A 14657-nucleotide genomic window follows, 5' to 3' on the forward strand; every position below is an offset into this window, starting at 1 on the left:
TAATACAATTTTACTATTTCTGTAAATTATTCTAAAACTATAGGATATAAACTCTTTGTTTTTAGAAAAATTTATATTTTCAAAACTTAAAATGTCGAACAGCGCCACGTTTATTTACAAGCTTACGGCGATTCAGCAACACGAGACATGAAACCGGTATTGTGATATTCATCAACTCGAGCCCAGTTTAAAACGGTATCTACGCCCAGCCTAAATAACTAACTTTTGCGGCTTCATCTGAAATAGTCTCCGAGTTGACGGGGCTAAAACGCCTTAAACCACCTGCTGAGTGAGTCAGTAGGTTGCTGCAGCGCTATGTATTGAAATCCCTGTGTTTTACGTTGTTTTCTGAAACATTATTCGAAGTTTGAATTTTTTTTGTCCCTGATGGCGTTTTGGAAGCCATTTTTGTGTCTAAACGAAGCAGCAGACACGGACCAACCATGGCCTCTCAGCGGTGGTTTGTTTGGCTGCTTGCGTCCCTAAAACATCCGAGGAGAAAAAAAAAAGGGAAATGGAACCAGCAGCAGATCGACGATGGACACTGAAACGATCACTACGAGCAAGCTGAGGATCCACCCGACTCATCAAAGGTAGGTAAGGTCAAGCAACTGGCGGGTCCAGATGAAGTCTCAAAGTAAGAGCTGGTGCAGGTTTTGACCGTATTTACCATATTTTACTTTATCAGGTATTTATTCAAATACTCGATTGTCTGAATAATCGATAGATTACTAAAATAATTGTTTACAACAGCCTGTGATGCTGTGATGACGAATTCTGGTTGAGGTGTACAGTGATCATGATGCTGTCCAGAAGAGGGCAGTAGAGCTCAATTTGCTCCAATCACCACTAAAGTCTGTCTGACTGTGGTGATTGGAGCATATTGAGCTCTGGCGCCCTCTTCTGGACACAGTTCAAATAAAACATCAGTTCCTCTTGCAGGTGATTATCAAGAATGAATCAGATTCGCTCAGAGTTGGAAATTTTATTCTTTCAGGTCATGGGAATATTTCCTCTTCACAAAAATAGGAACACATATACAGCTATTGTGTATTCTCTATTATACATATATGTCTTTGAAACGAAATGGTTTGTCGTTGTCGACCGTCAGGAATGGGGCCCTGACCTGCAGTGATGTCCATCCTAGGAAAGGAACATTGGCGTAACGGCAGTCACCTTAGGGTGGAATGATGGTTGTTTGCATTCAGAGGCATGGTCAGACAAGGGTTTGATGTCATTACAAACAGGAGTTAAGTAAACAAAACAACCGTTCCGTTTTATTGGTTCACCCAACCATCACATTTGCCAAAATAGCCCTGTTGACCACAGCCTCACAAGAACGTTTTGTTTAAGGCAGGTGGGTGAGACCTTAAAGAGCAACCACATTGGTCAAACTGTTAGTAAAGGTTCAACCTTGGCAAATGACTACCACAGCCTCTGGTTTTTCTGCTTTGAACTTCAGAGAAATTTAAACCAACCAGATGAGAGGAACTGGGGTTTCCTAACTTGCACGTTCGAGTCGCCCCTGTTTTTTTTTTTTTTTGTTTTGCAGTTCAAAAGGTTCACCCAGCCCAAACTGCTCTCCAGAGTCACTTTCTGCTCAATCTGATTGACAGATTGCATTTCATTGTCTCTCAGCAGTGTTTCAGACACACTTAGCTGTGTAGGAAACAATTTCTTCACTAAAAAAGGCAACGGTGGCTTTTCTTGTAACGCAAACAAACCTGACATGTAGCTTGTATTAATTCCTGCCTTTCTCTTTTGAAAAGTCATCAGGATTTTACATCTCAACAGCAAAGAAAAACGTTGATGCGCTGTACCAGACAGCCTCTGCAAATAGTCCGATTACTTCCATTCTACTAAAGCGCAGATGTCACCCGTTTGCTGTGTTCGAGAAGTATGGCCACGTTTGGCATTGATAACTCAAGGCAGCTATAATGACATGCACATTCCTTGACCTGTAATGTTTGACCATAAGGACCATGTGACCGCTCACTAGTCATGTCACTTTAACGTTAATTTCCACAACACAAATCTATCAGTTACGATTTACCATAGACTTATTCTTGCACAGCAACGTAAAACAAGCAATATTTCAGTTTACTCATTGTCCATGATCTGATTCATCTAGTGAATTCATGGCAATGTTATATTTACAGACCTGGACACATTTACTGGCAACTCTGGTAAAGATGTGTTAAAAAATAAGCCTTAAAATAATTTTTTTTTTTTGCTATAGTAGCATAATTTGACAGTAATTTTTTGAGTACATTTATACAGATGAAGAATAAAAACATGTATTAAAGAAAATCATAAAGTGGCATATTTATTGGTACTCCTGTTATTAGTACTTTGCCTTCTACAGAACAACAAAGTTTGCATGTTTTATTTAAAATGTCCTGGTATGTAAGGGGGAAAAAAAATACCAATACAAGTTCCAAAACGCATTCCAGAAGAGAAAAAGGCCCCGTACCATCACAGATGCTGCACCGTATTTTAGTGGGTTTGAGTTGCTATTCCTCGTATTCATTCTTTATTACACACCAAACCTACCTGAGGTATTGCTGGAAAGCTCAATTTTAGTCTCATCTCACTTTCCAGCTATTCCACCAGAAAGACAGCAAATTCCATGTTTTTCTTTTGTGATGTTAGGAACAGAAAAACATTTTTACTTGCATCCCTTCCAAACAACCTGTTTTCAGGGACTTTGTGGCAGCAGGACTCGTCTTTGCGGTAGATCTCATCATAGTGAGCTTTGGAAATATTTTTACCATCTGCCTTGTCACCCTGCTCACTGTAGGGTGGCAAGATAAATATAGGTCCCCATCAAGCCTGGGTCTTTTAATGTCATAAATGTACTCCAAGAAATCAGTGCCGTGTATTAATACTCAGCAGTTCCTAGAAACTTTGATCAGCTTTACAGAGTCTAAATAAAACTTTTCTTTTAAAGTGATTGGTAGGAGTACCACTCATTGTGCCACATGTTTAAAAACTTTTATTTCTTTGAATACATTTTTTACCCCCAACTGAATAAATATACTCAAGTTAAAGGTTACATTTTTCAGAAAAATGAATCCGGTTTAGATTATGCTACTGCAAGCAAAGATGAAATCATTTCATAATTTTTAAGCATATCTACCAGGAGCGCCTCCCTCACTTTAAACATTAAAATTCAACCAAAATGTAGGTAAAAAAAATATGTATCAAACATGGTTTTTAAGAGATTGGGCATGTTAAAGGAAAAAAGAAAACTAAAATTGTATCAAAAAGACACCTTATTTGACACTCATTTTTAAATCACATATATATATTTTCCTTTATTTGATGAAACATGAGTTTTTCTTGGGACTGTGCAAGTCTTAACTTATCTGGAGTCTGTGAGAAATATTGTGATGAGGTATTCTAGGATTTCAGAATGCAAACATACCAGCCCAGCTCTTGTGTTGTAGGGTTGTCTCTGAAAAACAAGGGCACACAGCTCCACGCCGCCCTTTTGTGAAGGTAAAAGAGGGAAAGAAAGCCCTAAATAATCTGCAATAAACATCAAGGGAAAAAAAACACATTCATAATATATGAATTCATGTCAACTAGCATGTCTGCTGGTTGCATTAATTCCTGAGAAAAAATATTTTTAACAAACACAAAGTTATCTTTTCCTTTTTTCAATCAAAAGCAACTGAATTTGGAATGCAACCATCAGACGAGATGAGAAGACTAAAACCTTCTCTTTCCACTCCTGTTACGTATGTTTCCTAAACTTCCTGGCTGACTCTCAAAGCCTTTAAGATGTTCATCACAACACGCCCAAAGACGATGTGAACGGTACGGGAGGAGAAAAAGTAAAGCACCATGAATTCTTGTCACGTAGGACCCGAGCAGCAGTCTTCTTGCCGAGGTCCGGATGTCCAGAGCAGCTGGCTCACGACAGGCTGCCGGACTTCCTGTTCCACCAACCAAGATGGCGAGTCAGAATTATTGACGACAAAAGCCTTCACGCTCACACACACATCATTTCTTGAGGCGTTTTTTTTTTTGTTTTGTTTTTTTTTTTTCCTACTACTGTTCCCCTACTACTGTTCTCCATCAGCACAGATTCATACGGTATTGCTTTGACAGCCTCACACAATGAGTTCCTTTGATTGGACAGTTAAATCATATCACCAGGTAATAACGAGCCCCGATTGGACAAAAGACAATTTCTCCCCTCCACAGCGATGTTGTTGTGAACAAGCTGAGGGTGCTTTCCTCGCTCACACAGATATTTCGTACGTGGTGCCTCCGACGCCTGTCACCTTTTTGACGTTACCGTGGCGACTGGGGCTCAGGTGGCAGTCCATCTGCCCGTTAACTTTCATGGCCTCTCTAAGTGGAAAGAGGAGACAAAAACAAAGACGATTCAACACCAAAAGAAAAACGCTTCAACGCAGAACAAGGAGTGGAAACATGCAGGTTACCTGTTCGGATCTCAAAGAATGAAACAGCATGGATTGTTATTTTGGTGTGTTTCATTGGCGGAGAGAAAAGGAGATGGAAGACAAGTGGTCGAAACGAAGGCATGCACATGAAAACGAAACTGGGACTCAGATCATTTTATTAAACAGACAAATTGAGAAAGTTAAACAAAAGGTGTTTTCTAGAAGGCAATCAAACAGGACATGTGCAAAGTCACACCGACAGAACGAATGAATAAATGGAGAACAGAATGTCATAAACAAGACCAAGATGCTACAAGTTGCCTCAGTTAGGCATAACACATTAGAGGTGATGAACTGCTGGCTGTGATCACCAGAACAAGCAGAGCTTCCAGTGGAAAGTCCAACAGTTCCCACTCGATCGCTACAACGCATGCAGCCCCCTCAGAGGGGGGGAATGTCAGGATTCATACCTCTGGCCCCCTAACCGAGGGGAGTCTGTCCTGTCGTGAGCGCTGATGTAGGAAAATTTCTGGTGGGAGTAGGAGGGGGATCGGGGCATGGCCGGGGATCGGGGCTTGTGGGTGGGGGAGCGATAGGAGCCTTCGTGGCTGGGGGCCCTGCCCTGGCTGCTGTTAGAGCTGCTGTGGTCTGTGTGTAAGGAGGTGGATGAAGTCCTGGGGGCCCGGCCAAGAGTGGTACCAGCGTGACGCAATACGGGGGTTCTTTGGCCGTAGTTTACCAGCCCGACCCCCATCAGATTGTCCCTGGAGCCACCGTACGCTGGCGGTGTCGGGCCTCTAGAGCCGTGCCCACGAGGTCCATCTAGGAAGCCGGCGTTGGCGGGTGGGCCATAACCTGCGTCGAACACGCCAGAGTCCTGGGCGTAGATATGGGTCTGGGAGCGTCCGTGCAGCATCTGCCGCTTCTCCCTCTCCTCCTTCTCCTTCCTCTCCTGGATGGAGGCCATAATGGTTTGGGAGAGGTTATCATAGCGCACCGGAGATGGCTCTCTGTCCCTTAGGTGAGGGGATTGTCTGCCCAACCCTCTGGGAGGCATCACCGGACTGTAAGTTTGAGCAACCTGTTGTCTGTGGATCTCAGATTCCCGGATGTGGCACATTTTGGTGGGCAGGTAGGGTGAATGGAATCCCATGGATGGCATACCCCGGTGGGCCATGCACTCATTGGCACTGGCTGGAGAGATGCTGGGGTTGAGCAGACTGTCATAGGACAGACTGCCGTTACGGTTGGAGAGAGTGTTTGGAGAGAAAACACCCTTGTACGCAGTGGAAGCGACCGTCTGGGGCGGCAGCGCCTGCAGCTGGCCCTTCTCTGGCCGGCGGTGACCTTGCTTCAGGCTGAGTGTACGGGAGTTGGTGGGATCTGCATCCAGCTGGTGAGGTGAGGACTGGAAAGTGCGGTGGAGCGGAGCGTTGGCATACTCGGGCAGATCGAGGTTTGGCTCAGATCGGTAGTCGGATCGTACACCTTCTTCCAAGATGGCTGAGTTTTTTCGACCATCTGGCATAACGATCTGAGAAGCAAAGGAGCCCTCATAAACCTTGAAATAATAGTGCAGAGCCAAAAAAAGGAAAGATCTCTACTTACCTTCTCTCCAGCAGTGTGGTAGTGGACTTTTGGCATTGTGCCAAAGGATGGCTTGAATCTGTACATCGCTGGAGTGGAAGGGTGGGTTTTTCCAGAAAGAGAGCTTTCTATATAAACAAAACATACAAAAAAAACCCTTAGTAGTTGTTTTTTGCTTTTCTTTTTTATACAAGTGACATTCTCTGTGCTCTAATAATGAATAAAAAGAAGCATAAAAGGTAATAGAAAACAAGTGTGCTTACACGACAATTTGAAATAGTTGACAGTACTGTTGGTGTACCCCAAGGTTCTACACCGGGTACTCTGCTTTTTATTTCATTGAAATTTTACAGGCAATGCAGTAAGGATAAGCTTTCAACTGCAATGATTAAGATTTGACTGGTTCTGAAGTTCATTCTTGCATGTCATGTTGACAACTATCAAAGTATGGTATTCTAATGGTTTTAAAATAAACATCCAGACCCAGATGTTATAGTAGCGGGAAAAAAGATTGCTAGGATTGTTGGTAGTCCGCTGTTAACGCTGGATTCCCAACGCTGTTTTAACACAAAGGAAGATGAGTATATTTTCAGCTATTTTATTAGTGTTTAAATTTTTGCATGTTTTGTCCTCTCCCCCACTGAATTATATTCTGTCAGCAAAGTCAAAATTTGTCCATGAGAGCTGTAGCCAGCAGGGACTGTAGAATCACCCCTTTAATGAAAAATTAACAAAATGATTAGACCTTTTTCAACAGACACGCTTCAGAAACACCTGCAGCACTTTAAAGCACCACCAGATGGCAGTAGTGCTCTGTAGCTAATCAAAACGTGTTCCCTCCCTGACATAATGCAGCACAACACTGTGGATCTTCAGTAGCTAACCTGCTGTTTACGTTGCTTTATCCTTCTCTGACACTTCATGCTGATGAATGGGACTCTACCTACTCAGTAGCATTCACACCGATTTATGCAACCATTTTAGCTAAAGAAATCATTTTTGGACAACCCACAAAAGAAAGGGCAGTGATTCACTTCATTTCTTTCCATTTTTTTTCCGACAAATTTGCTGCTGATTCACTGTGCAGAGCTGGTCTCTTCAAAACAGATCAAGCCAGTTCCTTGGCTCAGACACTAAAACAAACAAAGATTGTTGGAACAAATATGAACTATCCAGAGCCAACTCCAAGAACTAGGACACTTGTGATCTACGGATGGAATTTGGGAAAGTTGTCTTTTGGTGCAACCCTACCAGAAAAGACGAACCAGGATCGGATCACGAGTAGTAGAAGTGCAAAGGAGTGTCGTACCTTCGCTGGACGTCAGCTGGCCTTTCAGCTGGTTGTACCTGTCAGCTTTGGGGGGCAGCGGCGGCTGGGTTTCTTTGCCGTCCAGGCCGTCGATGCTGCTTTTGGACTACGAGGAGGAGAGGGAGAGTTAAAGGCATCCAGAACAGGTGGGGGGGATTGGCACGTATAACTGAGAGGACCATCTGTTGTTGCTAAGGATGCACTAATAATGCAACTACCACAGACGGCTGCATGAAGCAATAACTCAAATGCATTCTTTTTTAAGTGGAAACTAATAAAGCATAAAAACATTTAGTTAATCAACCTTTATGCCTGCGTAGCTCTGTTAGGAGTGAAATCTACAGGGGTTACTGCTAGCCGCCAATGGAGGATCGAGCTGTTTGCCAGTCAGAGATGATAAGAGATGATTTGTGATTTAAAACAAAAATAACTATTTTATTAAATGAGTTACAACAACATTTAATTTCTCTTTTTGATCAGTAAACTATTTTTGAATTTAAATGTGAATATTTAAACCCGAGTGATGCATCAGTCTGTCAACATGATAGCCTATTAGCAGTCCGTTAGCAGCAGCCTGGTAAACGGTGGTTTGGTTCCTCTATGAATTACTGCTCCTCCTTAGGGAGCTAGCCATGTTTGGATGGAGCAGTTTGTGGGTGTTACATGACAACATTTTAGAAAAAGTTCAAGGCGTACAAATATTTTTGCAAATCCCATAAAGCTGTAGAAAAAATTGTATTTATGTATTTGTGTTATGAAACGACTTAAAAGCGGTGACATTTAAACAGATTCTCGGAACATGTTGTCTTTAAGAGCTCCTTTAATTGGCATCATTATGTGTCAGTAAATCTCCCTCCATGCTGTCGACCAACAAAAGCAAGATGTCTGACTGAGATACAAAACCATAAATTCAAAACGTTTGCCCCTTTTCTTTTCTTTTTTACTGTAACCACGCACTGAATCCAGACAAACAGAACAAAATTTCTGAGTCATTACTAATCAGATTCTTTGTCTCCTGTCTGAGTCACTTGTTTTTGAAGTCGAAGAGTCTAATGATGTCCTGAGGCAGCCACGTGGAAATGCTCTGATATAAAGGACTTGACTATTGTCTAAAAATGGGGAAGTATGGCAACGACGGAGGATGTGGAGTTAATAACTCAGTGATGGGATGACGAGGGTTTTGGAGGGGGGAGTTCAGTGGTAACTGCAAGCTGCTCACCTTGGAGTTCGTTATCGTGCTGTGCATGCCGTTGTCGCTGACCTTGATGGTGATCTGCCGGTCAGAGAGGTCCGGTCGGATAAACGGGGGCTGGATTTTGACGTGGGGCCTCTTCCTGGGGTCGAACACGTACCTGTACAAAATGGCGGCACGTGAACACAAAAAAAGCTCTTCATTCAGGACTCAGCTTTTCTGACATGTGCTGAGCTTTAGACACAACAAGCTCAAACGCAGTATGAATGCTACCGGTTGTACTGGAATTGTCGGTATCAAATACAAGCAAATACAAATACAAGATTACTAAATCATCATCCCTGACTGGCTACCAGATTTGTAAAAAAAAAAAAAAAAAAAGGAAGAAAAGAAAAGAAAAAAGTGTTTCCTGTACATATCAGACTAAACCTGATTTGAACCAGCGTTTGTGTAAATCCAAAAATTTCCAAGCAACATTTAAACAGCAGCTACAGATAACGGAGGGCATCTTAAGTGGATTTCAAATATCTGCTCACTTTAAGGACCTTCTGTTGGACGACAAATCATGCTAACTGCCTCTGCTTCCCTTTGGCCGTTTCTGTGCAGAGTGAGTGAAATCTCTCAGCCATCTGCCTTTCACCCCACAGGGTTCTGCTGGCTGCCGTCAGACAGAACCACATACATGCAGGACACCGCTGCAACCGGCTCAGTCCATGCACAGCCTGTATTTGTCACTGCAGTGACTGGGTGGGGCTGATCAGTCTGTGCAAACAGCATGGATGTCATGAGCTTTTCATCAGCCACAGCACATGCACGCATCTGGATTCGTGTGCTGACTCATGCTGCACACGGGTGTCCATGGGGAAGAGGGAAAAAAAGTTAAAATGCATGGACGTGTGTGTGTGTGTGTGTGTGTGTACGCTCACACGTTGGAGCATAGCATGTTACCTGGGCGCCAGCGGACTGCATAAGACGTACTCCACGTTGCCACAGCAACCCTTGGTGAATGGATTTACTCCCCCACGAAACTTGCCCGTCACCTGAGGAGGCACAATGCGTCATAAGGTCGCACAAAACACGCACGCGAATATTTACAGACGGAGGAGAACGATCAGAAGAACGAGCGTGTGTGGATTTCATTAAAAGGGCCGTTCATCAGCGCCCCTCACCTGTTCATTAGTCGTTCGACCCCGAGCTACGAGCACCATGTGGAAGCCCGTGAGGCCCATAACCGGGATGAAGAACAGCCCCGCTATGCACATCACCACCATGCTGGTGCGCACAAGTCAAGGCGAAACGTAGAAATTCTGCTCAGCGGCCGTTATCGATTTATATAGGAGGGGATTTTTTTAAAACTCTATATACTACAGTTTATCACTGCGGCAGTAAAAGGATACGTGACAGTGGTGTGAAGTCCTCCCAGCTTTTCTCTGTGGTGGAGGACAAATATGAGGCCGAAGGAGAAGACTCCCACCATGTGAACGCTCAACGACAGCAAGAAGAGGAAGAAGTAACGGTAGTTCCTCCGACCGATGCAGTTATTCACCCAGGGACAGTGATGGTCGAAATCCTGAGAAGAGCAGAGGAAGATACTGTAAGACGCTTGTAGAAATACACACAAAATATGCGACTCAAGTCAAAAGGCAACTCTGCCAAAATACTATTGAAATTTATGTAACTTCATAATCTTAAAGGAGCAGTAGGTTGTATTTTTCATGCATATAGTGTCATTTTATAGATCAGTCAAGGAACTATTTTACCTCCAATTGTTCTAAAAATTCAGTGTATTTTGAACATGTTTCTTTAAAACTCCGACTTCAGGAAGTCATCAAAGCGTCGCTCCTCTGTTAACCCTTTAAAGTTTTTACCAGCGTTTCACTGAGAAGTAGCTTCTATAATGAGCTCAGCAAATGCTCAGTTCCACCATTTGTTTGCTAATTACTGATGGCTAGTCTGAAGGACTGAGTGAGGGAATCATGAGGTAGGGCTGCTCTGTGAGGTGCTTGGAAACCGTAGCTTGGAGGAGGAGCTTGGTCCTTTAAGGTGGAGCTAGGTCCACCTAGGTGTTTTGCACAGCTGAATGGTTGCCAAGGGAGACGAAAGGATTTCTCAAACATGCATGAAAGAATCGAGGCAATGCTCCAGGTATGTTTTTGGTGAGAGAATAACTTGTCGTGACATAATACTTCCCCTTTAACAGATAAAAGAAAAGCCTCTCAAATCAAACAATTTAGCCATTTACTTCAATGTGAGACAGTGAGGAAAAATTATGTGTCAATCTATATAGTGTAAGTAAACATGTGGCTGGGACATTCTTTTGGCAAATATTCAAACATTTCTCTGAATTTAATGATTAGAAATTCCATCTACCAAACCCAAAAGAATGTGTGACGTTCTGATACGCTGAGTAGATGTGGATATCTCTCTGAATTTATTTATTTGGTGCAACAGCAAGATAGGATTTTAAAAGCAGATGCTGATAGCACCGTTATGTGGATGAAATGGCCAAGAGCTTCTATTCATGCCGGCAGCTATGGTCACTTACAGCTGCTCTCTTGCCAATTTCTTTGTGTTCTTGCGAGATAAACCAATCTCCAAACACGTTTTAGGTGAAAACAAGCGTTATGTTTCACAGGGCTGCTGAATCAGTCGTTTCTGATATTTGTGATACAAATGCTATTATTAGTCTAACTTCCAGTCTAACCTTGGCACACGTTTAGGCTGCACGTGTCCCCGCATACACACCTCCACACAGTTGTCGCAGACGCTGCAGTGTGAGCAGCGGGGCGGCCTGTAGAAGTGGCAGGTGGCGCACCACTTCATCCGGACCTGAATGCCTTTGATCTCCACGTTTTTGTAAAGCGGCGCCCGGAAATCGTCGTCCTTGTCCTCATCCTCGTCAGCTACGAGACACACACAAACACACACACACACACACACGCTATCAAGCGTTATCAAGAGTGTAGAGATGCCTGTGACGGATCAGGAGGAAAATCATTTAGCTCACTCATGTGTGACGAATGCAGACGTACGGAAAGACGCACGGTTTTGATTTATGATTCCATCTGACGGGGACAACGGGGAAGCACCTTAAATAAAGCTCGTCCCTGCTGTCGGCTGCCTCCGGCGAGCGCAAACACACCGAGAGAAGCGAACGTTTCTGTGGACGTGACCTATTCAGTCTGCTGCGAACATTAACACAGATTAATGGGAATGTTGTGACTCATGTACAAGAGTGAATAACTTGGCTTTATTTTTCTGCGTGCGAGTTCTCCACGAATTCGTTTCACTCTTTGCTGAGAATGGTAACTAAAACCTTCAATCGTTTTTTTATTGCATTTTTTTTTTTTTTTTGGTTCCGTTTATGTAAAACCTAACCTTGTGACTGAAAGCACAAAGTGTTTATTTTCTAGCTGCAGTAGAAAATAGGAAAAAAAAAAGTCTTTCACCTGATCAAAGGGTACATTCAACTGGAGCCTGAACTTGAGAAAATAATTTCACAGTACAAGGTTGGACAGTACAAGCTCTCCCCGCAGTTAAAAACTGCGGGGAGAGCTAGGTAGATTCTGTGGCAAAAAGCGGACCAAGGCAAGTAAAATAAAAGCGAGAGAGAGAGAGAGAGGGGAGGAGAGGGGAGGGGGGGAGCGAAACAAAAGCAGAGCACTGAAATAAGCAGCTCCACAGAAAGAGATTAGCTGTGTTATAATGGCTCTCAAGTCGATTTAAATAGATTTTAACAGGGAGAGAGCATCTTCTCTCTCTGCTTCTCTTCTACAAATTTTAATGCAAATAGGCAAAAATAATGGCCCATTTACATTTACAAAGACTTTACAGCGTTTTTTCAGTCAAACACAATGGAGTTTGCATGTTCTCCCTGTGCATGCGCGAGTTTCTCCAGGTACTCCGGTTTCCTCCCACAGTCCAAAAACATGACTGTCAGGTTAATTGGCCTGTCTAAATTGCCCCTAGGTGTGAGTGTGTGTGTGCATGGTTGTGTGTTCTGTGTGTCTCTGTGTTGCCCTGTGACAGACTGGCGACCTGTCCAGGGTGACCCCGCCTCTCGCCCGGAATGTTAGCTGGATATGGGCACCAGCAACCCTCCCGACCCCACTGAGGGACAAGGGTGTAAAGAAGATGGATGGATGGACAATATTTGGGGTTTCATAGTGCTTCGTTTTTTCCACCTTATTATGCAAAATGTGTTTATTTGTATAACTAAATTTTAAATATCATGAGTAACTGTCTTAATTTATCTAAACTGCATTTGCATACATGTAAAGTCTGAGCCTAACAACTACGAATTAGGTTCAGTGTATGGTTTAGGTTGTGCGTTTTTGAGGATTTTTAAGCAGCAGCCGATGAAATATTGCTCATGTGAATTTCAGCTGAAGCAGCAGCTTCAGTTGATTATCTCTGGAAAACATGAGTCAACTGACATGAAATGAGGTAAATTCATCCTCTTAAAAGATGACAAACCTATTAGCAACAAATAGCATCCTGTATGTATAAATGCTGTAATTTCCCTCTTTATCGCTTGTGTTGCACATTTGTTTGCTGTAGTTGGCTAGCAACTAGCTAGCCAACTACTGAGTAGCTAGTCAGTAAGCAGCTAGCTAGCCAACTAGCTAGCTCCTTACTGACAGAGCCTTTCCTATTTATTCGTAGCTCAGGGAGTTTATTAACAGTATCATTCATATTCCAATTATTCTGTCTCATTATTAAGCTTGTTATGTTGTTTAATTTTTATTTCATGTAGAAATTGTTTCTTCCCTAAGGTCTATGTTGGTTTTATTAGAAACTGCTTTGATAACAGAGAAGCTAAAAACACAAAATAGATTTCTGTTTTAAAAGTTAATTTTAGTAAAGAGTTAATTAATTCTTTCAGCTGATTCCCCTTCACAAACCTGAACCCTCATTTTGTACCCAACTGTTTGTTTTGTCTCCCAAATGCCAAGTAAAATGTAGTTTGAATGTATATTATTTGATGGAAACTTCATATTACACCTTATCTCAAATTAATGCGGGTCTGATTCTGGTGTGGGCCAGATGACTCACATCCAGAAACATTGATCTAACTAAAATAAGCAACTTCCTGTTAGTTTATTTACTGGATACAACTACACTTCCCAACACAGGAGCAAACTGCAAACAAATTATAGGGAAAAAAAAATCTAAATCACGGATTATCAAAGAAGGTACAAAATATCCCTCAGTGTATGAAATGATGCGTGGCTGGTAGTACATCTCCTGCGGGAGACAATTAAAAAAAAAAAGTCAGATTAAAATATATATTTTAATCTTTGCCAGGGCTTTTTGAGTAAAACACTAAATATTTCTGCTGTAACAGATGTACAACGAGCAGATATTTACTAGTTAATCAGCTATGCTGTAGCTAGGTAGCCTGCAGTTAGCTGTTTTAAAGACATGTGACTCATTGCTCATAACTCTGGCCTCGAGACAGTGTTACACTTTCACCAAAATGATTCACCGTTTTTCAGAAGGGGAAAAATGTAGAAACAGATGGATTTATCCGTCTTGTAAGCCAGACCTGCAGCTCACCAGCAGTAGGTGGGAATGAGGGAGCATGACGGTAAACTACGTGCTCTGCTCAGCGGAAGAATGAACAATCTTTTCTCTGGTGTCTGATTGAAAACATTAAAACAACAAGAATGGAAGCAGGGAACATTTGAGCTTTTTTGAAGCTGTGACTTTTCAAAACCTCGCTTTACCTTGATACCTATAACTGGCCAATGCTTAAGTAAAGCAGAGTTTTTACTTGAGCTTTATTTTAGGAGATATTCTGTATAAACATTTGCAAACGCTCTCTTGCCATTTACTGCCTGGTAACTTTGCCGTTTTTGCTGGGAGGATGCTGTGAGTGTAGCAGAGACATAAGGTTTTAAAAAAAAATAAAAAATAAAAAATGGATTGAATTCATACACAGATCTGAGGAAAGTTGTTGCTTTAACAACTGTTAATAAACATCTTTATATATACAATTTTATATGTCATTGCAACTTTACTTGAAACATTATCTTGAATTAAGTAGAAATACTTTTTCTTAATCACCACAGGGTGTAATAGAAACAGGCTATTACACCTGTTTCTATTACAGGTGTAATAGAAACAGGTGGCTGACTTTTCAGAAAAGGCT

At 42.3% G+C, this 14657-nt stretch overlaps 1 protein-coding gene across 2 annotated transcripts in view; it reads right to left on the reverse strand.

The window, feature by feature from the left end:
- Positions 1–970: 970 nt before the first annotated feature.
- The window catches only part of zdhhc8b (zDHHC palmitoyltransferase 8b), a 72395-nt gene continuing 58708 nt past the window's right edge, over positions 971–14657 (reverse strand). The window contains exons 2-11 of one of the 2 annotated variants that reach the window (XM_081610484.1): positions 11511–11688; positions 11249–11406; positions 9901–10073; positions 9673–9775; positions 9452–9543; positions 8531–8663; positions 7312–7417; positions 6024–6130; positions 4886–5949; positions 971–4362 (exon numbers count right to left, since the gene is read on the reverse strand). In XM_081610484.1, coding sequence (XP_081466610.1) covers positions 4251–4362; positions 4886–5949; positions 6024–6130; positions 7312–7417; positions 8531–8663; positions 9452–9543; positions 9673–9775; positions 9901–10073; positions 11249–11406; positions 11511–11514 — 2052 coding nt within the window. In that variant the 5' untranslated portion in view covers positions 11515–11688 and the 3' untranslated portion in view covers positions 971–4250. The remainder of the gene's footprint in view (positions 4363–4885; positions 5950–6023; positions 6131–7311; positions 7418–8530; positions 8664–9451; positions 9544–9672; positions 9776–9900; positions 10074–11248; positions 11407–11510; positions 11689–14657) is intronic. The other variant, XM_008417626.3, reaches the window with a different exon arrangement.

Source organism: Poecilia reticulata, chromosome 9 (genome assembly GCF_904066995.2).
Source record: "Poecilia reticulata chromosome 9, P_reticulata-male-v2, whole genome shotgun sequence".
NCBI lineage: Eukaryota > Metazoa > Chordata > Actinopteri > Cyprinodontiformes > Poeciliidae > Poecilia > Poecilia reticulata.